The following is a 24,290-nucleotide window of genomic DNA, read 5'->3' as shown; positions in this document are numbered from 1 at the left end:
GAGAAGCTCACTGTCAACGCAATTTTAATGCAATTATATAGGTATAATGTAATTATTTAATGCAATTAACAGATTCATGTATTAAATTCCAAACACTGTTTTACCAAGACAGACACAGACAAACACAGATTAAAAGAGCCAAAGACCATTCTGGAGACGTAAAGAAAGTTAAATTTTACACTGTTCATTAATTTATACCCTACGTCCCTAAGAAATTGCTTTTTGGTACTTTTATTATAGTTTCCCTCTGTTCACTAAACAATCTTATTAAACAAATGAAAGAACTGAGAAAGAAAACTAGCAAAGGAAGCACTTAAAGAATAAACACAATGAATCAGAAATATCCATTTAAACAAGGCATACTGCTAGGTTCTCTGTTCACTACACTCAGCTTTGTACACAGAAACACAACATAACTTTTACAAACATAACTTTAAGGCAAGAACCATGTTAAAAGCATGATTTTAAAAGCCCATCTTGTATCAGAAGTTTTTCTTCCAGAGGACTTTTATATACTCTAGAAATCAAGGAGTTTACATAATAGCACGAGTTTACTTAATAGCTCTTACAGAATCTATTTTAGATGACAAAACAAAACATGAATTCCTTATTTTATCAAGGACATTAATTCCTACAGGCACAACAGACAAGTCTCATTATCTCTTAAGGGTATTCTTACACAGAGTGATGGTAACACTTGTCTCTTTAATCTTACCCCATGGAACTTGCAGGAATCAAGTCTGTATCACAACGGACTTGATTAATCACAACTGTATTTAAAAGAAATCTGGCTGAAATTGTCTCAAAGAATCAAAATTAACTTGATATAGGGGAGCATATTGCAACGTGTATGACATGACTGCCTGAGCATCTTATGACACGAGTTTTAAAAGACCCTATATTAACAATTACAAGTCAAGAAAATGATTACGTTTGTTTAGAAAGAAGAATGTCAGTTAGGACAAAAGAAGAGACAGAAAATAGAGGGGTTTGGTTTGGGTTTGGGTTGTTTTCTCAAGTAGTGTTGATTGACCAGTCCATATTACAAGACACATTGAACATACTAGATTCAACAGCATATGCATTTCCTTGTTCTGTTTTTGGCAGAAGTTCTGTTTGTTCTTTATCCGTGACAGGGAAATTCAGAATTAAAGTACAAACAGCATGTTTTGTACCAGGAGTTAAAGCACAAGTCATTACTGCACGTTTTAGTTCTGATCCTCCTTTTTTCTTACAGTTAGATATCGATTTGCTCCTTTTCTGGGAGAAAGGAAAAAAGGCATTTCAGGAATAAACAAACTACTTACCTCCATGCAATGATCTTTGACAATAATTCTTTCAAGGTGACTTTCAGCTTATTTTCAAATATAATGTCATAATGAGAATCCTCCAAAAAATGTCCTAACTAGCATAATGCAACGTTCACAATAGTCATAACACTGACCTACTACTCAGACTAAACTCTTGACCCCAAAATGCAAAAAATTGTTGTAAATGTACTTGAAACTGAACTAAGGTGTGCCTGGGCTACAACTGACACAAAACAACTTCTCAGGGTTAAGAACAGAAGGTCTCACTATGAGCCCAGTGACCTGTCCCTGGCAAGGGTGGAAGACTGGTGCAGGTATGCAGGTGCTGGCATGGGTAGTCTCTGTGAGGAGAGGCACAGCCACCTCCAGCAGCCCCTGGCAAGAACGACTCTGTCCGCTTTACACCCTCATTCAAGTACTTACATATACTGTTGAGACCCCCCCACGCCGAGCCTTGTCTTCTGGAGGCTGAAAAGTCCCAGCACTCTGGCCCTTTCTGCATAGAGGAGATGCTCCATCCCCCCTTCACCAGCTTGTTGGTCCTTCACTGAACTCTCACCAGTCTAGGTCTCTGTCCTCCTGCTGGTCCCAGCCCTGGACAGACACAACATTCTTGGTGTAGCCTCATCAGTGTTGAGTAGAGGTGAATGATGACCTCCCTCTGCCTGCTAGCAACACTTGAACCCTCTACTATGCTTCCCAACAGAAGCACTCTTTTGAACACACTATTCTAAGTTGCACTTTAGCTGTTAGCGCAGGAGATTCTATGCAAAACCTTTGAAAACACATTAGTGCAGGAAAAAAAAAAAAAAAACAGGAAGGATCTTTTCGAGAAGTCTTTCTTATGCACACAAAGTCCTCAAAACTGCATTACAAACTAGTACGTCATGCATTTTTTTACTCAGACATCAAGCAAAGCACAGAGACCCTTATTTTTATATTTACTTTTTAAAGTTTCTTCTCTAGTACCATTCCCCACAACACTGCAGGATAAGTTAAAAATACAGAGAGTTTTAACACTGATAACGAAACCCCATACATTTGCACCAAAAAGAGAAAATAATACATCAAAAGAAGAGACAAACTTACCCTTTATTCTTTGATATCACTCCAAGAGAATGACAGAGCCGGTGAACAAACGCTCTTTCGGTCCTAGTGAAAGAAGGCGGAGATTCCGTTTCTGGAAAGAGAATTTAAAAAAGAAAACCCCGAGCACATAAACTCAACAGGCAGTATCCTTGACGTATGACCTCGGCGCCACGAGTTCGTCAGTCCCCAAACCCACCACGCTTCCCGTGCACAGCGGGACTGGTGGCAGCGCTGTCCCCTGGCACCTGTGCGGGGCTCGGCCGCCCCGGGGCAGCGCGGCCGCCCGAGATGCTCCTGCCCGGGAGAGCCCGCGGGCCCGGCTGCCCGCCCGCCCCGCTCCGCGCGGCTTCCCCACGCACCCGTGTCCTGGCCATAGCGGAACCGCTCCAGAGCGAGGGGCGCCGCCGTCTCCACCTCCTCGTCCACGCGGATGTCCCTCAGACCTTTGCCGCCTCGGCCGCCGCCCGGCGCGGCGGGAGCGCCCGAGCCCGCCGTGCCCGCTGTGCCGCGCTGCCGCGGCGGGACGTTCCTGGTTCCTGGGCCACGACACGGCTCCGGCACGGAGCGGGGGCTCCACCGCACGCGGAGACGACAGGCGCTGCCCCCGACGCAGCAGCAGGGCCGGGCGGGCGCGGCGCCGAGACCCGTGCCCAGCGCTGGGCGGCTGCGGGCCGAGATCGCACACAGAAGGAGCGCCTGGGGTGGGTTTATGCCCGGCAGAGCCTTACAGACACAGTGTGTCGTGGAATCGGTGTCGCGCAATGGTGTCGCAGTCGGCCGTGACTGAAGAAGCAGCGCTGATACCTGCCAGGTAACATGCGATTTCACTGAATGACGGTCAGTGTGGGTGGTAATATCGCAGTCCTCAGCCGTGTTGTTTGGAACGTTTTACGGAGTCATCAAGATTTTCCTTCTCTCTTTTCTGTCTTTATTTCTCTCCTTTCTTGTTACGTCTTGGCAAAGTATAGCTAACATATTCTACCCCTTGCTCTGTACCAAAGTCTGTGGTGAGGACTGGCAGGTTGTTGTAAAAGTTGAGAGCTTTGTAGCCAACGCTTCTGCAATTATACAGAAGTGCTGGAAGGGCTGGTTGCTGGATTTTAGGTGACTGTACAGTAAAAGGATGTGGACTGGTGTCTTTGTTCAAGGGAACAAAGAATTTACAGCGAACATCACATCCCCAACCAAATGGGTCGTGATACGGTCAGACAGGGAAGTTTCCTTAACAGTTTGGCAACTGAAATGGGACCCTAGGCCACCACCTTCACAGCCTTCCTTCTTCAAACATCCAACTGCCGTGGAGTTCATGGGGAGCTGTGTGAGTTCACCTGAGATCCTTGAAGCAGGGAGGATACAAAGGATGAATGCTAAAATTCCCCAAGTATATTCAACGTAAGCTACAAGGGTCTCAAACTGTTTTTAATAAATGTCTCTAATTATTTCAGACTTTTCCTTCCTGAAGCGTTATGTACATAGTTGGTGAAATTAGGTTAGTGCGTTGAGTATGGGTGCACAGCCTGATCAGCAAAAGGCACACTTAAAAGGGTTTTTCGGGTCTCTCCTAAGTTGCACAGGGGACTGAGGTCACCTGTTAGGTGTGCAGGGGAGATTGAGGTCTCTCCTAAGGCATGTGGGGGCTGCAGTTCCCTGTAAAGCACGCAGGGGGTTTGGAGTCCCTAGTAAGGCACACAGGGGCTGGGGTTCCTCGAAAGGCCTGCAGGGGCTTGAGGTTTAGGGTCAGCTGTTGAAAAGGGTCAGTCAGTCCTAAACAACAGGCAAAAGCTGTTCAGAACAGATTCGTGATCTCTGCTGCTCTTCACCAGCTGGAGTGGGGTGACGAACTCAGATGCCCAAATCCAGAGTGGCACAAATGAGTGTCACAAGGCACCCAGTGTGCTGATGTAACCCGTCCCAGAGAAGCCATCAGGAGCTCCAGGGAGAGTTCTGACAGTGCCCTGTGAGTTCTCAACAGCCTGTGGCCATCCAGGGGAAGGGAGAGTCCATGACAGACTGTACCCATATTCACAGCCGGTCTCCAAGGTGAACTGCCCATATCCCAGCATTGCTCTGTGAACATTGCCGGCTGATTTGAGGGATTAACTAAATTTGGTATAGCAAGAAAAGATTGGTAGGAGAGTTGTTTTAAGTATTTTAAAAGATTAAGTAGGAAACTATTAAAAACCTGTGCTGTATCATGTGTAAGTGACAGTGTTTTAGTGTGTGGTGATTCCTTGAACACATTTCAAGAGTTTATTTTGCAACTAACAAATAGGCAACCAGTGCACAGATGGACCACATCTCTGGAAAGCACACACACTGAAGGAGTTAGTTGTTCACTCTAGATTGCTGCTATGTGCACACAGTCTCTTCAAAGAGGGAGACTCACAAAGATCTGATGTAGAGGTACACTCATCTTCAAACCATGTTTGTTACTATTTGAATAGATTTTTGTGGTGTAAATTTGAAACACCATGCCAAGAACACCAGAAGGTATGCTGAAGTGCTGCTTTATTTTTTGTATGTGCATGACTAGTACTTGCTTGTAATGGTGGTAATTCTGCATATATGTCCAAAAAGTAGTTATAATCGCACATTTTTCTGCGTGTACATTTATTTAAAGTATGAGGATGGTAAACATGCAAATAATATTTGAAGACTTTCTCCAGAATATGGAGAACTGTTGCAGTTGTCTGGTAAGATTTGCTATTCATAAACAAAGGGCATTCTCAGTGGCCTGGTTTACTGGTGCGGTTACAGGAGCAGGAAATCTTTTCAGTATTCAAAATAATGTTATATCTATTAATGTGGAGATAATATGCAAAGAGTTATTTTCTTCCTGGATAATATGCAAAGAGTGCTGCCTGAGCAAGAAACTGTCTCTGTTGCCTAGGGTTTTGTATTGCTCCTTTGGTGCAAAACAAAAGGAAAAGCTGCTGTTTAAAAAAAAGTTGTGAATGAGGAAGTATTTTTAGCTTTAGGAGATATGTTAGGGCCCTTGAATCTGCAGAGACTTTGTCACTTACTGCACTGCAATTAAGATACAAAATTACTGGATTCAGCTCTTATACAATCAGTTCATGAAAATAACTTGTCATAAGAAAACTGTGATGAGAATGAATGGTTGCAGTACTAGTTTGTGTTGCTCTAGCAGAAAGGGAACAGAGTGCATCTCCATCCATGTTTCAGCTGTGTCAAAAGGAAATTTAAGTATTTAGGCTGTATTTTGGGGAAGGGGCAATAAATGATAACAAAGAGAAGCCATAATTAAGCTCCAATGTCTGATCACAAAAGGTAGGCATGAAGTTTTCTCAGAGCTGTGGCATCTGACATCCATGGATTCCTGGGTTAGGGGAATTGACTAAGTCTTTGACTGAGACAACTGAGAACTTTGAGAATAGCTAGTGGAGAGGTAATGCAGAAATTAGGACCTCATGAGAGATCGATTGCAACTATATACAGTTGCAGCAGGAGCACCAGCCTGTTTTAACTCAGTGGCAACAGCAGGAGGAACCCAAAGTTCTAAGGCCACAACGAACACATAGATATCACATCTTAACACCTTTAATCCAAAAATCTGATAGCAGTACCTGATGATGGAGAAAAACATCACCAGTGTGAGCAAATGAAACACATTTCGAGGTAAAGCAGAATACCAATTATGACAAGAATATTTAGTTACTCTGGCTAGATGGTTTCATGATAAATCCTATGGAGGGACACAGGCAATATTTATCCAAGTACAAAAATTATGGCCAGCTCTAGGAATTTATGCCACCACAAAAGAGAATCACAAATGGCTGCCCAATTTGACATGAGTTTTCAAGTAGCAGACAGAGCTCACAGTTAAGGAGGGTGACCATGGACTGATCTCCATTTTCAGGGACTGCAAAGAGACCCTGCAGGCATGCCACCTCTGGCTGGGTGGTAGTAGACCAGCTGTCAGGCTGGGCAGAAGCCTTTTTATCCAACAAAAAAGTCTTAGTCGGGAAGAATAATAGAAGCCTTCTTAAAGAAATCAGGGCTCATTTTATAGCAAATATGATACCAAAATTTTCCAGATAGAAACTTTCTACAAAAGTTTTGAGTATTAGAAAGCAGGCAGTCCTTATGAAGCATGCTGGTCACTCGGAGGACCCTTCCCCCAATTAATTGCCCTGAGGGTTGAGGGGTGTTATCATACACACGGATTTACATAATCATTAGCTACCCCCACGTACTTGATGTATATGTTTTACTTTATTTTACATTGTCACAGCCCTTATCGAAAGTCCTTATATGTTCTTTGGGCGTCTTCTTCCTTGGTCTTCAACATCTGCTGTCCTTTTGAGGTGGCTGCTCCTCGACCCCTGCTTTTGAGTAAGCGCAATATTGTTTATAACTCCTGCTTTGTCAGCCTTGCAGAGCTTAGCTGGCATCCTGCTTGTGTCTTGCATGACTTCTGTTTGATTAAGTTACATCCTATTTTTCTTTCTCCAAGGCTATGCTGTTCTGTTCTACTGTCCTAATCAAATACAATCAATCAGCTTGCTAATAATACCAAGGTCACGTACACGTTCAAGCCTCATATGAACCATTTATTTAAAGACCTACCATGATCATGGTAGGTCCCTTCCAATTCAGAATATTCCCTGTGTGAACTCACGTCAGTTAAGCCCTGTTCAATGGTGATGAATGCTTGACTCAGTATGTTAACAAGTAGAGAAGGATCAGTCTCTAGATCAGTAACTGACTTTTGAGGATCCTTTGTGGTTTCATATCCATAAATATTTTCGTCCTATGACATTCTTGTTAGCCTTCATACTGTTAAGTTTGTTACTTGTTATAATGCTGTATATAAGAGCAGTGGTTAAATGCATGGAAATGTTTTTGTTTCCCTCTTAGTATATTAGCAGGTATGGTCAAGTAAAACATGGGTGGGAGTGTTAAGAGATGTAGTCAATGCAGATAGCTCAGTGTGCAGCTGCAGTGCCAGCTGCAGATTGGGCTCTGACTGGCAGGAACCCAAGGAAAGAGATTGTGAACGAGTGCCTTTTTATTTTGCATTTTATTAGTTTCTTTAAAAGGGGTGAAGAAAAGTGATCTAAGAGGAAAGCTGTCCTGTGAGTTGGAGAAAAGTAACCTAAGAGGAAGGCTGTCCTGGGAGGCCAGAAGCCACTGAATATTTCCATTCAGATGGCCCTGAGAGTTCTTGGGATCAGTAGTGCGGGGACCTCCAGCTTTGTGACCCAACATTGTACCAGAGAGAAGAGCAGCCATTTTTCAAGAGAGAAGCTCGCCTCCTCCATGCCTCATGGCGCTGGTTTTGCAGCAGCCTGAATCTGGAGTCAAGATTTCTCTCTGCAGGTCTTAGAAAGTGCCGGGTTCGAGTTACGAGGTTACGGATGGAGAACCGAAAGTTCTTTCTCATATCTTGATGGGCTGGAACAGAGACAATTCACAGAATTCACAGAATGACTAGGTTGGAAGAGACCTTCAAGATCTTCGAGTCCAATCCATGCCCTAACACCTCAACTAAACTATGGCATTGAGTGCCATATCCAGTCTTGTTTTAAACACATCCAGGGATGGTGACTCCACCACCTCCCCAGGAAGACCATTCCAGTACTTTATCACTCTCTCACTTCACTTTCAAAAGTGAAAACCTTTTTCCTAATATCCAACCTATATTTCCCCTGATGCAGCTTGAGACTGTGTCCTCCTGTCCTGTCAGTTGCTGCCTGGAGAAAAAGACCAACCCTCACCTGACTACGACCACCTTTCAGAAGTTGTAGAGAGTGATAAGGTCACCTCTGAGGCTGCTTTTCTCCAGGCTAAACACCCCCAGCTCCTTCAGTCATTCCTCACAGGACTTGTGTGCCAAGCCCCTCACCAGCCTTGTTGCCCTCCTCTGGACGCGCTCAAGTGTCTCAACGTCCTTCCCGAACGGAGGGCCCAGAACTGGACACAGCACTCGAGGTGTGGCCTCACCAGTGCTGAGTACAGGGAAGGATGATGTCCCTGCTCCTGCTGGCCACACTATTCCTGACACAGGCCAGATGCCATTGGCCTTCTTGGCCATCAGGGCACACTGCTGGCTCATGTTCAGCCGGCTGTCAGCCAGTACCCCCAGGTCCTCTTCCGCCCAGGCACTGTCCAGCTGCACTGTCCCCAGCCTATAATGTTGCAGGGGGTTATTGTGGCCAAAATGCAGGACTTGGCACTCGGACTTATTAAACTTCATCCTATTGGACTCTGCCCATCCATCCAACCATTCCAGGTCTCTCTGCAGAGCCAACAGATCGACACACGATCCCAGCTTAGTGTCGTCCACAAATTTACTCAATCCCCTCATCCATGTCATCAGTAAAGATATTGAACAGAACTGGCCCCAGCACAGACCCCTGAGGGACATCACTGGTGACTGGCCGCCAGCCAGATGCAGCGCTGTTCAACCAAGGTCACAAGGTCAGAGCCCAGACCTTTAGGGACCCCAGGAATCTCTCTTGTGACGGCAGCCCCACTCCGTCCCACCCCACCCAATCCCACATCTTCCCGTGCCCAGAAGGCAACTGGAAGAGGATAAGCCCAAGTAAGGTGCTTGCCATGAATATCCCATGTGTCCCTTAAATTTCTGTCTGCTCTGCCCACACCACCCCTCTTGGACAGAGCAGAACCCTGCCCAGGATCTTTTATGCATTCACACCTGTCCCTTCTGACATCCCACTGCTCCCACTGATCCTCACAGGTGATGTGGAGCAATTCCTGCTGCCTGCTCAAGTGGCAGCTGCTGAGCACTAGGGACACCAAGCCTGTCATCGCCCTAGTGGCACAGCTCCCCAGCACCAGTGCTGCCGCCTGGCCACATGTCCTCCTCCCCTTGGCAGGGCTGAGCCATATATAAATGACAAGGGCAAGGGTGGCAGAGGGTGGCAGGGAGTCCTAAGGCATAGTCAGGGCACCACAGCCACTGGGCTGAGTCCTGCTGCTGGGGCTTGGGCCAAGCTACAGTAGGGCAGCGAGGGACCCTGAGGGTTTTGGCTCACCAGTGAGCCTGATGGCTGCCTCTCGCATGGACTTGTGTGGGCTCTGCAGGTACATCACAGACTGGCGCAGGTACCCATCTGCTCTGTCTCTGTCCTCTTCCAGCTGAAAAGAGCACAAGGGGACTGAGGGAAGGGTTGCCACTGATTCTTCCCCTTGGACAGGCAGCCCCTGCATCCAGGATTGGCATCCCTGCATGGACAGTGCTGATGGCCGGCCAACAGCTGGGTTGGAGGGAGCATAGTGATGGTAACTCCACAGGGAGCCTCCGTGCTGTCCTGATGCCAAAGCACAGCTGGGCTTGGGCTCTCTTGGCAGCCTGGCTCAGGGAAGCACAGGAGCCTGCAGAAGAGACTGCTGGGCCACACACCCGAGGGGAGTAGTGTGTGGGGAGCAGGCTGTTGGTGATGAGTGCAGCAGTAGGCAGGGGCCACAGCTGCCAGCCCCTCACAGTGGGTATTGAGGGCAGAGGGCTTGTTCAGACACAGTCTGGGGCTTTGAGGCCACCCTTACCAGGCACTCGCCAAACCTCCACAGCTCTTCTGTCTCCAGGAGCTGCACAAGATTCCACTTCTTCAGGAATATCGTTGCTTGAATCAGGGTTTCCCAAGAGGCCTGCAGAGCAGCAGAGACTGGGAGATGGCACAGCATCCCAGGGCACAGGCCCAGCCAAAGGCCAGGAGGAGGTCGGAGTGCTGCAGTCTTTGAGACATTAGAGCAGAAGGCAGCTGAGCCCGCTCACAGGGGACACTAGCAGCTCAGTGTCCTCACCTCTGCCACAAACTGGTTCTCATCATACATGTGGTAGAACAGCGGGAGCAGGCTCTGGTGCACGCAGTCCTGCAGGGGCCATTCTCCTTCTTCCTCTACTAACTGCATCACTGCTTCAAAGAGGTGAATGGAGACCAGCTGCACATGGCTGTCATCCTAGTGAAGAGAGCAAGAACCTCAGCACGGCCTACTCCAGGCCTAACTGGGCACGGAACTGAAGATCCACAAGGGAACAGTTTCCTGGCAGCATCTCAAGGGGTGGGGGAAAAGAGGTGGGCACAGAGCTTTACATTGTCAAAGAGTGGCCGGAATGCCTCAGCCAGCTGCAGAGCAAGGGAACTGGTAATTGGCAGATGTCTGTTCAGGAACATCTCATTTAGCACAGAGAGTGTCATCCACACCACCTCCCTGTCTTCATCCTTCAGCACCTCGGTGAGGCTTTCACTCAGGTTTTGCATGCTTTCAGCCTGTGTGGAACACAATGTAATCTTGTGAAGCCATGAAAGGTTGCATTGCCAAAACCACTCCAGCAGCTCGATCCCATGCTGCTGCCTCAGAGCCCAGATGCCAAAGGCTTTAGCCAGGCAAATGGGGAGTTAGGAGAGCTGGAAGAAGCTGCCCATCTTCTGAAGTCCATCCAAATGCAAGCTACTGTGTTACTCAGCTCCACACTGCAATCACAGCTTCAGCTGGGCAGCCTGCTTCTCACCATAGAAGGTCTCTTGCAGAGTACCATGAGGCATCTGAGCACCAGGAGACGCATTGGTCTGCACTCCTTGAATAGGTAGATTTGGACAAGCTGTAGGATGCGTTTGTCCCAGTTCTCTAACTTAAGGCAAGGCAGGGCCTGAAACACACACAGCAGTGACAGTGTCACAAGTGTCACCCCAGCAGCAAGGGACAAAGGGCACAGAGCAGAGCCCACCTCTGCTCCTCCTTCACTGACTGCAGGACTCCCCTGCAGCTGCATCTCCAAGAGGGCAGAGTGGTGGGACACAGCTTGGCAAGGCAGTGCTTGCCATCAGGCTCACCTCAACAAGGAAGGCCATGGCAGCCACCTCCCAGCGTGCCTCCTCTCTGCGGAGCAGCCTGAACAGGCAGCGTGCAATCCGGTAACACAAAGGCTGTGAGGTCCTGAGCATTGCTCTGGCAGGGGAAAAAAGACACTGTTGACTCTGAGCAGGGCAGGCAGACCTCTCCTAGGACTGACTCACAGAAGCCTCTTCTTTCACCACTACCTCTTGCAAGGAGGAAGGCGGAGCCAAACACCAGCAGGCTCATTTCAGGAATGAAGAGGCTGGAAAACCACCCTTTCCGCCCACGGGGCAGTCCTGTGCCCCGGGCTGTCAGTGGCCCTCAAGATGCAACCGCCCTGTTCCCAGCAGGCTGTCCTCAGTGAGGCTGCCTGCAGACACAGCTCCTTCTCTGTGCCATCAGCACAGAGACGCTGGCACTCCTCACGGAAAAGAGATGCTGGCGCTTTGGGTTCTGGCTGCTCCAGTGCACCCAGCCCTTCAAGGCTTTGTCACTCTGCTGCACCATCCCTCAGTGACAAGTCCCTCTCACCCATGATCACAGGGATTCTATAGACACTGTGGAGAAATAACAGCTGGGGCGGGGAGAATGGGGCTCTCACCTGGCCAGAAGACCCACTGTATGGTGGTGGGTGTCAGTGCTGAGGAGTGTGTCCCAGCCACACTCACGTTCAACTTCAGGCACTACATCCTCATACTCAAGCTCACAGAGCAGTGCTTTCATGGTCATCAATGCAAATCTGTGTGCAGAGCAAAGCCCAGGTGATGCCAGGAATCCTGGACCCAGCTCCAAGGGCACTGTGGAGATGGAGGACCAGTGGAGCACCTGTTGGGGTTCTTGGGCAGGAAGTGCTTGTGCTGACATTGCCTCCAGAAGGCATTGACTTTCACTGGCATCTGCTCTGTGCTGGAGAAAACTTGGAAGAGCAGGGCCACAAAGAGGCAAGGAAAATACAGAATCAACATCTCTGGGCGCTCAGGCAGGTGAATGATCTCCCACAGTGCTCTGGTTGCCTGCAAAAACCAAAACAGCCAGACACCACGCTCAGCACCAAGACATCTCTGTGGCAGGGCCCAGGCATGGGAGAATGAAGCTCAGGCTTTGCTCTGTGCCTGGGGGAGCAGCATCTGCCCTGGCTGCCTCTGCAACTGCCACAAACCCAGGCTTCTAGAACACCACGTGAGGCATGGAATGCAATGATGGATGGGGGACTGAGGATGGAGAGATGCCAGAGAGGCAGCCCTTGAGGATATGCTTGGGTCTAGTCCAGAAACTCACGGCCAGAGGAAAGACATCTGAGTCGTCCTTATCGGAGGTGGATGTGCTGTGCAGCGGCCAGTCCTCCAGCACACAGAGGAGCTCTGGCAGCACCTTCTCTGCAGTTCCATGTGAGGAGACAATTGCCCTCCACATGGTCACAGCAACTCTGCAGGCCCAGAACTCCGTGTCACTGGGGTTTTGGCCACAACACCGTGGCCTGGCCTGGCCAGCTGCAGCTGGTCAGCAGCTCTGCCCCTGCCCTCTGCCCCTCTCCAGCAGCACCCAGCCACACTGCTACTGTGAGTAGCAGACAGCCAAGTGATGGTGCCTTGAAGGACAGGGAAGGAGCATGGCAGCAGGGTCTTGGGCTGACATGCCACGACTGGGAAACAATGGCATCGGAGGGGCCTCTGAAAATTTTCCTCTTTCTGCCACCACACGTGAGGCAGTGTCTACATGTTGTTGATGGGCTCTCAGGATGATGAATCTTGAGCCTTCCAGACCAATGGGCCTCGTACCTGTCACACGATGGGGCACACCGCAGAAGGGTCACCACCACATCATGTGGCTGTGCAAGGGTCATCTCCTGCAGGGTCTTATCTAGTCTGTGCTCAGCAGACACATCCGTGATGGATGAGAGCCACTGGTAAATGTCCCTCACAATGGTCGGCACCTGGAGGAGACATGTGAGGGAATTGGAGCGCCACTAGAGAGAGCCATTTCCCTAGCTTGCCTCAAGAATGTTTTCCTTTGCAATTCACCGTGCTGGACTTGAAAAGCATTGACAAGGCTGTCTGGGGCTTTGTGTCCATCCTTACCATGCACTCTTCACCTCTCCATTTCATTTCCAACAGATACTTGCACTTCCTTTCTTGCAGGAATGTGTTAACTTGAAGCAGAGTTTCCCAGGAGGCCTGTAGAGCAGTAGATACCAGGAGATTTAACCATTGCTGAGACTACAGAACCTCCATCCCCTGCTCCTGGGCAAGGCCCAGGGCCTTTCTTTTCCCTTAGTGGGAAGATGCAGCAGCTGAGAAACCAAATTCAGGAGCCTGGGCAGAGTGATGGGTCAGCCCCCACCCCAGGCACCTAGTACTGCCAGGACAGCAGAAAAGAGGTATCCCAGAACTGCTGCTCTGTAGCTAAGAGGAGGAGGATGTAGTGGCCATTGGCTCCACCAGGCATCCGCACAGGAGGCAGCCAAGTCACGTCCAAATTGGACACCAGCATTTCAGAAGTTCTAACCTCTGCCACAAACCGGTTCTTATCATGCAAGTGGCGGAACAGTGGGAACAGGCTCTGGCGTAAAATTCTCTCTAGGGGCTTTTTTCCCTCTTCCTCTACCAAATTCATCACTGCTTGAAAGACGTTAATGGAGAGCAGCTGCACACGGCTCATATCCTAATTAAAAGAAAGAGAGCAAGAACCTCAGAACTGACTGCTCCACACCCACCTGGGTATGGAGCTGAAAATCCACAAGGGAAGAGTTTCCTGGCAGCACCCAGCACCTGTGGTGGGGGGCACAGAGCCTTACATTGTCAATGAGTGGCCGGAGTGCCTCAACCAGCTGCAGAGCGAGAGAACTGGCAATTGGCACATCTCTGTTCAGGAGCATCTCTCTTAGGACAGAGAGTGTCATCCCCTTCACCTCCCCGTCTTCATCCTTCAGCACCTCTGTGAGGCTTTCAGTCAGGGCCCACATTGTGCTGGCCTGTGTGGAACACAATGTAATGTTGTGAAGCCATGAAAGGCTGCACTGCCACAGCCACTCCAGCAGTTCAATCCCATGCTGCTGCCTCAGATCCCCGAAGCCCAAAGCCTGTTCTGATGGAGTCTGGAAGATCAATGGCAAGTCAGCAGAGCTGGAAGAAGCTGCCCGTCTTCTGAAGACCATCCAAGTGCAAGCTACTGTGTTACTCAACCCCACACTGGCTGGCTGGCTGCCTGCTTCTTACCATAGAGGGTCTCTTGCAGAGTACCACGAGGCATCTGAGCACCAGGAGACGCATCACTCTGCATTCCCTCAACAGGTAGACTGGGAAAAGCTGTAGGATGTGTTCACCGCATTGCTTTACGTTAAGGCAAGGCAGGATCTGAAACACAAAGCAGTGACAGGGATGCACAGCTGATACTACCCTATCACTGCACGGGGCTAGGTATGGACAACAGTAAGGACATATGCAAGATCAAAGACACCAGAGCCTAAAGGTAGTAGAGGCTGCAGAGCACCCCTGTGCTTCCACGCTCCTGCACAGGCTGCTCACTCCCTCCAATCTGTCCATCAGCTCTTGGCAGCCTCCAATATCTTGGCCTTGACAAGGCATGATGGAGGAGGAGGAGCTGTCACTAGAATAGCACAAACCATAGGGGTCACCCCAGCAGCAAGGGACAAAGGGCACAGAGCAGAGCCCACCTCTGCTCCTCCTTCACTGACTGCAGGACTCCCCTGCAGCTGCATCTCCAAGAGGGCAGAGTGGTGGGACACAGCTTGGCAAGGCAGTGCTTGCCATCAGGCTCACCTCAACAAGGAAGGCCATGGCAGCCACCTCCCAGCGTGCCTCCTCTCTGCGGAGCAGCCTGAACAGGCAGCGTGCAATCCGGTAACACAAAGGCTGTGAGGTCCTGAGCATTGCTCTGGCAGGGGAAAAAAGACACTGTTGACTCTGAGCAGGGCAGGCAGACCTCTCCTAGGACTGACTCACAGAAGCCTCTTCTTTCACCACTACCTCTTGCAAGGAGGAAGGCGGAGCCAAACACCAGCAGGCTCATTTCAGGAATGAAGAGGCTGGAAAACCACCCTTTCCGCCCACGGGGCAGTCCTGTGCCCCGGGCTGTCAGTGGCCCTCAAGATGCAACCGCCCTGTTCCCAGCAGGCTGTCCTCAGTGAGGCTGCCTGCAGACACAGCTCCTTCTCTGTGCCATCAGCACAGAGACGCTGGCACTCCTCACGGAAAAGAGATGCTGGCGCTTTGGGTTCTGGCTGCTCCAGTGCACCCAGCCCTTCAAGGCTTTGTCACTCTGCTGCACCATCCCTCAGTGACAAGTCCCTCTCACCCATGATCACAGGGATTCTATAGACACTGTGGAGAAATAACAGCTGGGGCGGGAAGAATGGGGCTCTCACCTGGCCAGAAGACCCACTGTATGGTGGTGGGTGTCAGTGCTGAGGAGTGTGTCCCAGCCACACTCACGTTCAACTTCAGGCACCACATCCTCATACTCAAGCTCACAGAGCAGTGCTTTCATGGTCATCAATGCAAATCTGTGTGCAGAGCAAAGCCCAGGTGATGCCAGGAATCCTGGACCCAGCTCCAAGGGCACTGTGGAGATGGAGGACCAGTGGAGCACCTGTTGGGGTTCTTGGGCAGGAAGTGCTTGTGCTGACATTGCCTCCAGAAGGCATTGACTTTCACTGGCATCTGCTCTGTGCTGGAGAAAACTTGGAAGAGCAGGGCCACAAAGAGGCAAGGAAAATACAGAATCAACATCTCTGGGCGCTCAGGCAGGTGAATGATCTCCCACAGTGCTCTGGTTGCCTGCAAAAACCAAAACAGCCAGACACCACGCTCAGCACCAAGACATCTCTGTGGCAGGGCCCAGGCGTGGGAGAATGAAGCTCAGGCTTTGCTCTGTGCCTGGGGGAGCAGCATCTGCCCTGGCTGCCTCTGCAACTGCCACAAACCCAGGCTTCTAGAACACCACGTGAGGCATGGAATGCAATGATGGATGGGGGACTGAGGATGGAGAGATGCCAGAGAGGCAGCCCTTGAGGATATGCTTGGGTCTAGTCCAGAAACTCACGGCCAGAGGAAAGACATCTGAGTCGTCCTTATCGGAGGTGGATGTGCTGTGCAGCGGCCAGTCCTCCAGCACACAGAGGAGCTCTGGCAGCACCTTCTCTGCAGTTCCATGTGAGGAGACAATTGCCCTCCACATGGTCACAGCAACTCTGCAGGCCCAGAACTCCGTGTCACTGGGGTTTTGGCCACAACACCGTGGCCTGGCCTGGCCAGCTGCAGCTGGTCAGCAGCTCTGCCCCTGCCCTCTGCCCCTCTCCAGCAGCACCCAGCCACACTGCTACTGTGAGTAGCAGACAGCCAAGTGATGGTGCCTTGAAGGACAGGGAAGGAGCATGGCAGCAGGGTCTTGGGCTGACATGCCACGACTGGGAAACAATGGCATCGGAGGGGCCTCTGAAAATTTTCCTCTTTCTGCCACTACACGTGAGGCAGTGTCTACATGTTGTTGATGGGCTCTCAGGATGATGAATCTTGAGCCTTCCAGACCAATGGGCCTCGTACCTGTCACACGATGGGGCACACCGCAGAAGGGTCACCACCACATCATGTGGCTGTGCAAGGGTCATCTCCTGCAGGGTCTTATCTAGTCTGTGCTCAGCAGACACATCCGTGATGGATGAGAGCCACTGGTAAATGTCCCTCACAATGGTCGGCACCTGGAGGAGACATGTGAGGGAATTGGAGCGCCACTAGAGAGAGCCATTTCCCTAGCTTGCCTCAAGAATGTTTTCCTTTGCAATTCACCGTGCTGGACTTGAAAAGCATTGACAAGGCTGTCTGGGGCTTTGTGTCCATCCTTACCATGCACTCTTCACCTCTCCATTTCATTTCCAACAGATACTTGCACTTCCTTTCTTGCAGGGAATTGGTGTGCCACTGGAGAGAGCCATTTCCCCAGCTTACCCCCATGTAGTGCTTCCTTTTCTAGCACACTGTGCTGGTCTAAAAGTCTGTTGGATGCCCAGCAGACTCAGCTTGAGAATGTACACATTTGCTCGTTGGCCAAGTCCTTGCCATAGACAACTTACTTTCTTCAGTCTGGAAGTGCCACTTTCCATGATCTTAGCACAGCACTTTCCATGATCCAGCATGGCACAGTCCTCTGCTTTACAGAAGTCAGCATTTGCCATGTCCTCAGGGGCCATGCTGGTATTGTCTTCAGGATCAGTAGGCTTATGGAAGTTCAAAAGTATCTTAAGGCAGGAAAAAGACGGATGTCAAATCCAGTGCTCTGCAGCAGTGCTTGGCTGAGCTGCAATGGCAAGTCCAGCCCAGGCAGGGAAGTCTGCAGGTACCTGTGCATTTCTGCGGAAGTAGCAATGGGTGCGCTTCTTCTTTTCTGGCAGTTTCTCAACTGGATTTGGCAAAAAGCAAGCACAGTCAGAGCTGAGGGAGTGCAGGAGAGGCTGGAGAACACAGCTAAGCCCTGCACTCCCCAGCGAGGGTCAGCTGTCAGACAACAGCTCTTGCGGGCACCAGTCCCTATCTCTCTGGCTGCAGCCTGGGGCTGAGGGTGCCTGGTGGATGGAGCAGGGCTACTGCGGGAATCAGCCCCATTCCCATCTCCCCTTCTTCCCTGGGGATGTCCACAGTGCATGGGATGGCCCAGCTCAGCCACTTACCTGCCTGCAGCAGCTGGACTCCCTCCACTTCTTCAGACTGCTGTGCTAGAGCAGCCCCAGGGCTTTTATCATCATCCTTGTCCTCCTCCCCCTTCTCCTCTTCCCTCCCCTTCATCGAGGTCGATCTGGGCATGCTTGGGGTTCTCTTCACTGGGAGTTCTTGCTGTTTAATCCTGCTGGAGCTTGGGCTTTGAGGGCTTCAGCCACAGGGAAGGGAGATGCCTTGGAAAAGACGACAGGGGTCAGCAAGACATGAGGTGGCTATGCAGGGCCTCCTTGCAGCCCCGCTCTGTTCCTTCCTGTCCTCTTGTGTACTCCGGGGTTATGTGGGTGGATGCTTTGATGCCAGAAATGGGTCACAAAGTGCCCATATGGTGGTGGGTCACAAAGGGGCCCCTGACACGTGACATCCAATTGGCAGTGCCTACGTCACAGTGGGTCACACAGGGGTCCATGGCATGTGCTGTCCAATTGGCTGTGCCCATATAATGGTGGGTGGTTGCCATGAACATATGTTTATTGATGGAGAGATCATGTTCATACAGCAGAACAATGGGCATGTGTTGCTTTGAGGATGTCTCCACCAATGCTCTTTACCTGGATTTTCTGTCTGATCCTTTCTCAAGCCCCTATGTCTTCATCCTCTAGGGTTCTCATGTTTGTCCCAGTGGGTCAGACTTCAACCTCCAGGGCTTTTATCCTGCAGCCCAAAGAGAGAGGGAAACAAAACACACCACATCAAAGTCACCTCGTTTGTTCACAATAAAAGGACAGTTACAAGCACAACCCAGAAGACCTTTTACCTCAGCAAGGCATCAACACTGGTGACAATGCCAAGAGTGTGGATAGTGGGTGCCTCTGCCATACTCTACCCCAGAACCACAGTCATGATCTGTGGCATTCCAAGACACAGAGGAGGATGCTGAGGCAGGGACACCTTGGGAAGAAACACCCCTTTAAGTTAGGGTGACACAAAGAGTTGCTCTCCCACAGTTCCTTGCTCTTAGATGTTAATAACACAAGTTATCCCTTGTCATCCCTTTCCTCCTCCTCCGTTCTAGAATGTTCCCTGCTCCTGCCTTCCCTATTGATCCCCATCCTCACAGCTCCTCCCCTGAATCCCAGTTGGTTGTTACCCTATAACCCTGCCTCTGTACTGCCCCTATTCTCTTTGCTCATTGGCCCTCAGCCCTGATTGGCCCTCAGACCTTCCTCGTCCCATATAGAATCCTGGACCCTTCTTTGTTCTTCGCTCTTTTTCCCTGGTCCCTTTCAGTGTGCTGATAATAAAGGCTACTGGAATACCATACAAAGAGCCCCTCCTGTGCTTCTTCATCAACCCTCAGATAACAACGTGTGGTGTGAGCATCTGGTGCGCGCTGAGTTGTCCCCTTCTCCTAGGGGACACTCTTGGGAACGCGGTGGCTTCAGCAGCTCCTGCCGCGCCACTGCAATGATCTGACCGGTGTCTTTGGAGTGGTGGCGCCTCCAAAGTTCAAAGTAGATGCAATGTTACCGAGTTGCGATGCCTACTATAGACGACTGTTCTTCAAGCACCATTAGCAATGAACAGGCGATCGACAATAAGAACAATAAGCATGCAGTAATAACCAACATCATAGGAACAATTAACAGTAGCATTGGTCCCCATGGCTACCCCTTCCGGCCTGAGCTCCTCCCCTGTTGTTGCACGCTGCGGCCACAGAGTGGAGATTCGCCAGCCAGCACACTCCCGGTGGCCAGAGGGCACTCACAAGAGTGGCCACCCCCTGATCTCTGCCAAGACCACCTAGGGTGGTGGTGATTACTGCGGCGTGGGTGACACAGCAGAGGCACAACACGAGGAGTCTGAGGCAAAGGAAAACGGAAGGATCACTTGACTGAGTTTCCAAGAAAGGTTTATTCCCGGAAGGGGTCAGGAACAACTGACCAGAATCTGAGGTCTGAACAGTGTTTTTAAAGAGGGGAGGGTAGAAGGGCTGGAAACATCTCTTAATCAGTAAGGGAATCCCAGGGGAGGAGTACATCACTGAATGTGTCCAATGGGGTTCACACAGGGGAGGGAAGAAGCCTTACAAGGCAATTCTCTTTTAAGGTAAAGGTAACTGACAAGGAACATTCTAGAACAAAAGGGGTGTAGCAGCTCTGACTCGCAAGGGTAGGGGGCAGTACAACTGAGACAGACAAGGACATATAAGGGGATAAGGGGAGGAACAGGGAGATTGGCATAAGGATGGACAGACAAGTGGTGGGAAAACTTTGTAGTAAACAACTTAGGAACGAACCACTGGGGGAACAAACTGGGGTACATGGGAGAAACCACTAGAACTTACTAACAAAAGAAATCTAACTTTCATATTAAAATAGCAACTGTAAAACACCAAACCACCACATCCCCCCCAGTGGTCCCTCCACTCCTGGTTCCCACAACACCAGGACCAGAAGATGTAATGACAGCAACTGGAAGGAGGCAATATTGGCCTCCACTGCCACCAACCAGCGGGCAGATTCCAGTTGCCCGAAAAAGGCCCGCACAATCATCAAGTGCCCTCCATCCTCTTTGGAGGATGAGAACAGCAGATCCTGAGTCTGAGCATTGCTGGGCCCTAAAACTAACAACCTCCCATTTAAAAACCCCAAGAAAATCACCCCAAACATCACCCTACCACCAAGATGGCTGGCAACACCCACACCAGTGAGGTCCTTCTGACTGTCCTGTCTAGGAATGTGCCCCCTGTTGGTGGAGTGACCAAATTATCCTTTGTCTCCTTAAAAAGGCAAAAAGCCCAGAAATTTCTCTCCTCAATTTGGTAAAAAGACACCCCATAGGATCTTTAGGACTTCACCTCAAACCTAGGGCTACCCAAGTGGACAGAGGCCAAAAGGTCCTGCCTAGGTAATTCACTAGAAAAAGAAGAGAACAAAGGAAATAATCACTTTTGTGGGGTGTTTTAGCAGGAGCAAGAACCTCTTGCCCCTGGCTCGGCTTTTCTCTGTAAGAGCTTTGTTATTTTGCCTTTTATTAAAACTTTTTCTGTTTCCAACACTATCTCAGAAGCCATCCTGCTAATTTTATGCCATTCGAGGTAGCTGAGCTATCTCGGGTGTGATAGGTTCTCTGAGAGCTCATAAGACCTGGCTCAAGGATAAAAATACCAGTCCTGGTCTTCTGGATGTCCGTCAGAACACCAGCAGTGGATGCGTGATTAATAGCACAGCCCAAAGAAAACATCTGGGTCGCCCTCGCCAAGACTCTACGCCAAGACAACATGTGCCTGTCTGTGGGCAGTGCCAGCAATTCGCTGGCCTCGTGCCTGGTAGAGATTCTCCTAAAACCCAATGAATACCCCTTCACGGGGAAGGAACCCAGCCTGGTAGGCACTTGGGATGAGTGGACGAGGATCTTGCCCCATGCACTGAAGGAACCCCAGGAATTGGAACTTTTGGGGTCCTCTGAGGCCACTTGTTAAGTTTTATTACAGGCCCTTGAGTAAACTGTGGTCTACATCAGAATATAAAAAAATCTATCTATCTAAAGGATGTCTCACCTACCAACAAAATTTAAAATTCAATTAATTGGTGCAATTACATCAGCAACCCACTATCCGTGTCCTCTCGCCATCCCAGAGTTCTTCCCTGGGGTGTGTTCCTGATCTGTAGCAACAGGGTGTGGGCAGGAATGCCCTCCCATCTACAGGGAGGTCCTTGCACCCTTGACCAGCTTACCATCCTCACCCCAAACTCAACCAAAATTCACGATTGGCAAAAGAAAAATAAATTGGCCCACCAAAAAAGAGAACTTGTACAATTTGATGAAAATTTTAACAAGAAAATTCTTGATTAACATCATAAGAAGAGGGTAGTGATGTCCTTTTTTCTACCATGCGTTGCCACCGCAAAGGCCCTCGGTGAGCTTTCTCACCTAGACTGTTAGCTCGGTAAGCAGGCCAACCTAACATCTCTGGTGCTTAGTGATCTCCTGTCAGATGAGGAGATTACCAGGCATGCCACTCTTCAAAATTGAGCAGCCATTGATTTTCTGCTGCTGGCCCATGGACATGCGAGGAGTTCAATGGGCTGTGCTGCTTTAACCTGACTTCTCACCGCGAAAGCATCCACACCCGCATCCAGAAGATCCAGGACTTGGTAAAAGAACTCAAAGAAGAAAAATACCTGAAATGTTTTGAGGACCTCTTTGGACACTGGAGACTTGAGAGATGGGTTGCCTCCCTTCTGAAATATATTCTTTGAATCCTTTTGGTTGTTTTAATTTTTTAATTTTTTTTGGTGCATGTTTGGTTTTAAGGTCTTGCTTGTAAAGTCTCTGGGGAAAGCCCTTTTACTAAGTAAGGAAGGGGGAGTTGTGGGGGCCGGAGAACTAGCCAGGGAAAGGCTTGCTGCACTCCCCTGGAGAGCCGACCTCTAAGCCACCACCCTTTTGGTTGTGGCAAGTAGAAAGATCAGCCCAGAATCCCTTAGGGTGTTATGTTGATCCCTTGTACCCCATTGGCCCGTCCCCTTTTCTCCGCCCCTGTGCCCTCTCCCCACTGGTTCCCAAGTTCTGTCCCGCCCCTTGCTTTCCACATATAAACCCCTGTCTCCCCTGCCTTCCCAGAGCTCTTGTCCCTGGCCTCCTTTGCAAAGTGCCCTGCTCTTAATAAAGGCTAGTTCTCTGTGGAACGCCATACAAGCTCTCGTCTCTCCTTCTTCCACATGGCCTGAAGCTAGCCGGAAGATGAAGAGCCACAATCACTGGCAAAGGTGAGGATGTGCCTGTACCCCCTGGACATCCTCGTAAGGACACTTCTTTGGGAAAGCTGCAGCACTCCTACCACCACTCGTCCACCGCAGCACCCATCCCAGGACAGGGGACAAGGGGATTTGGAATAGGACAGAAACATTCATCCTCTGGAGGTGACTTCTGCCAAGAATGAGGAAAAGGTATTCTCTCAAGGATGATCTAATATTACACCCAAGCAGGTGGAATGCCATGGACAAAGGTACCTGATGCCTGAGAGAATTAGCTGAGCTGGAGGTAATCGATAATGATTCAAATAAGAAGCAACTCCATCAAGATCCATATGATGTCCAGTGTACACAATAGTCATAGTTTAGGGCTGGTACTCCCCAATTCAGTGCTCATACAGAGGCCTTAAATGACACTGCTACTTGCTCCCTTCCTGTCCCTCTTCCCGTCCCTTTGTGGGTGGCTGGGAAGAAGAATTGAAGGCACAAGAGGTAAAGATCACATGTTGAGATAAGAACAATTTACTGGAAACAGCAATTAGATGAGGAAAAAATGGTAACAGCAACAATATTAATAACAAAAGTGTATTAGAGAGAGTGATTCACAGACAAAATGCTCATCACAGAGCCATGGCTACACCACCCCAACTGCTTTCTTCAGCTTAGAACAAGCACCACGCATAATTGTCTGAAAGGAACCTCTACTCTTTGGAAAAGATCCCTTTTCCCCATCCCCAGAAAATGATGTGAGGTGGTATAGAATCACAGAGTCTCAGTTGATGAGCTGTTGCCAACGCTGCACTGTTGTTGTAGCATCAGTACCTGTTGTTCTTCAGCCTTCAGCAGTTCCATAGCAGAAGGGTCTTCTGAGAGGCTAGGCAAGGTATTCAACTGTCTTAACTTCTTCTGTCTCCATAGCAGCCATTCCAAAAAGCCCAATGATGCCCTTTTGGGTCTTCAAAATAGCCACTTCTGAGCTAATCTGTGCCAAAAATGCACAGGGCCTCTGGGCCAGTGAAAATGGGGTTGTTTTGCTACTCATTCCCAGTCAAGCTCACTTCAGTTTTCAGTACAGTCAGTTGTTACTGCGGGGACTGCTGGGCTCCAGGACGGTTTGGATGGGTGGTGATGAAGGATCTCCGAAGTCAGGTCTTTAGAACATGTGGTTTATTATAAAGGGTGAAGGGCCCTGCTTGGAGTTGCTAGCCACAACTCGTGGCAGGCCCAGGGAGAGCGGGGGGAGAGAGAGAGAGAGAGGGTTCCAGGTGAGCATCCCAAGAGGAAGGTCCAAGAGAGAGCGTCCGGTCCCTCGGCCACACCTTATCAGGGGGCTTCAAGGTGGGCTGGAACAGGACTTGGGCCAATGGGGTTACAGATACCTGATACTTCAGGGGAGGGTTACAGGTGTGGGATGAACCATACATTGGGGTGTGAGACAGAACATTCCATTTGACCCTTGGATCTATCTGTAGGTAAAGGGCATTGTTTAATCAGAAGGGGGGATTGCTTTCAACTTGGCTGTATTATTGTTTTTGAGTTGCTCAGTAATTAAGGTTTGCTATTTCAAATCTTGTTCTCATCTCAATATCTGTATTTTCTGACTCTTTTGCCAGGCCATCATATTTATAGGGCTTTCC

At 49.7% G+C, this 24,290-nt stretch overlaps 1 protein-coding gene across 1 annotated transcript; it reads right to left on the bottom strand.

Annotated features, from left to right (window-relative positions):
* Positions 1-7,393: 7,393 nt before the first annotated feature.
* On the bottom strand, positions 7,394-18,065 carry LOC128822329 (uncharacterized). Its single transcript, XM_054004024.1, has 24 exons — positions 17,908-18,065; positions 17,581-17,639; positions 17,314-17,478; positions 17,087-17,161; positions 16,787-16,941; positions 16,287-16,434; positions 15,834-16,021; positions 15,610-15,747; positions 15,005-15,119; positions 14,441-14,578; positions 14,020-14,196; positions 13,731-13,886; positions 13,304-13,399; positions 13,004-13,158; positions 12,504-12,651; positions 12,051-12,238; positions 11,827-11,964; positions 11,222-11,336; positions 10,900-11,037; positions 10,481-10,657; positions 10,191-10,346; positions 9,933-10,034; positions 9,422-9,524; positions 7,394-7,817 (listed from the first exon to the last, which is right to left on the bottom strand). Exons 1-24 carry the CDS (start codon positions 18,038-18,040, stop codon positions 7,594-7,596), a joined length of 3,387 nt encoding a protein of 1,128 aa, XP_053859999.1. The 5' UTR covers positions 18,041-18,065; the 3' UTR covers positions 7,394-7,593.
* Positions 18,066-24,290: the final 6,225 nt, after the last annotated feature.

Source organism: Vidua macroura, chromosome Z (genome assembly GCF_024509145.1).
Source record: "Vidua macroura isolate BioBank_ID:100142 chromosome Z, ASM2450914v1, whole genome shotgun sequence".
NCBI classification, from domain to species: Eukaryota; Metazoa; Chordata; class Aves; order Passeriformes; family Viduidae; genus Vidua; species Vidua macroura.
This window is presented reverse-complemented; position numbering and strand designations above follow the sequence as displayed.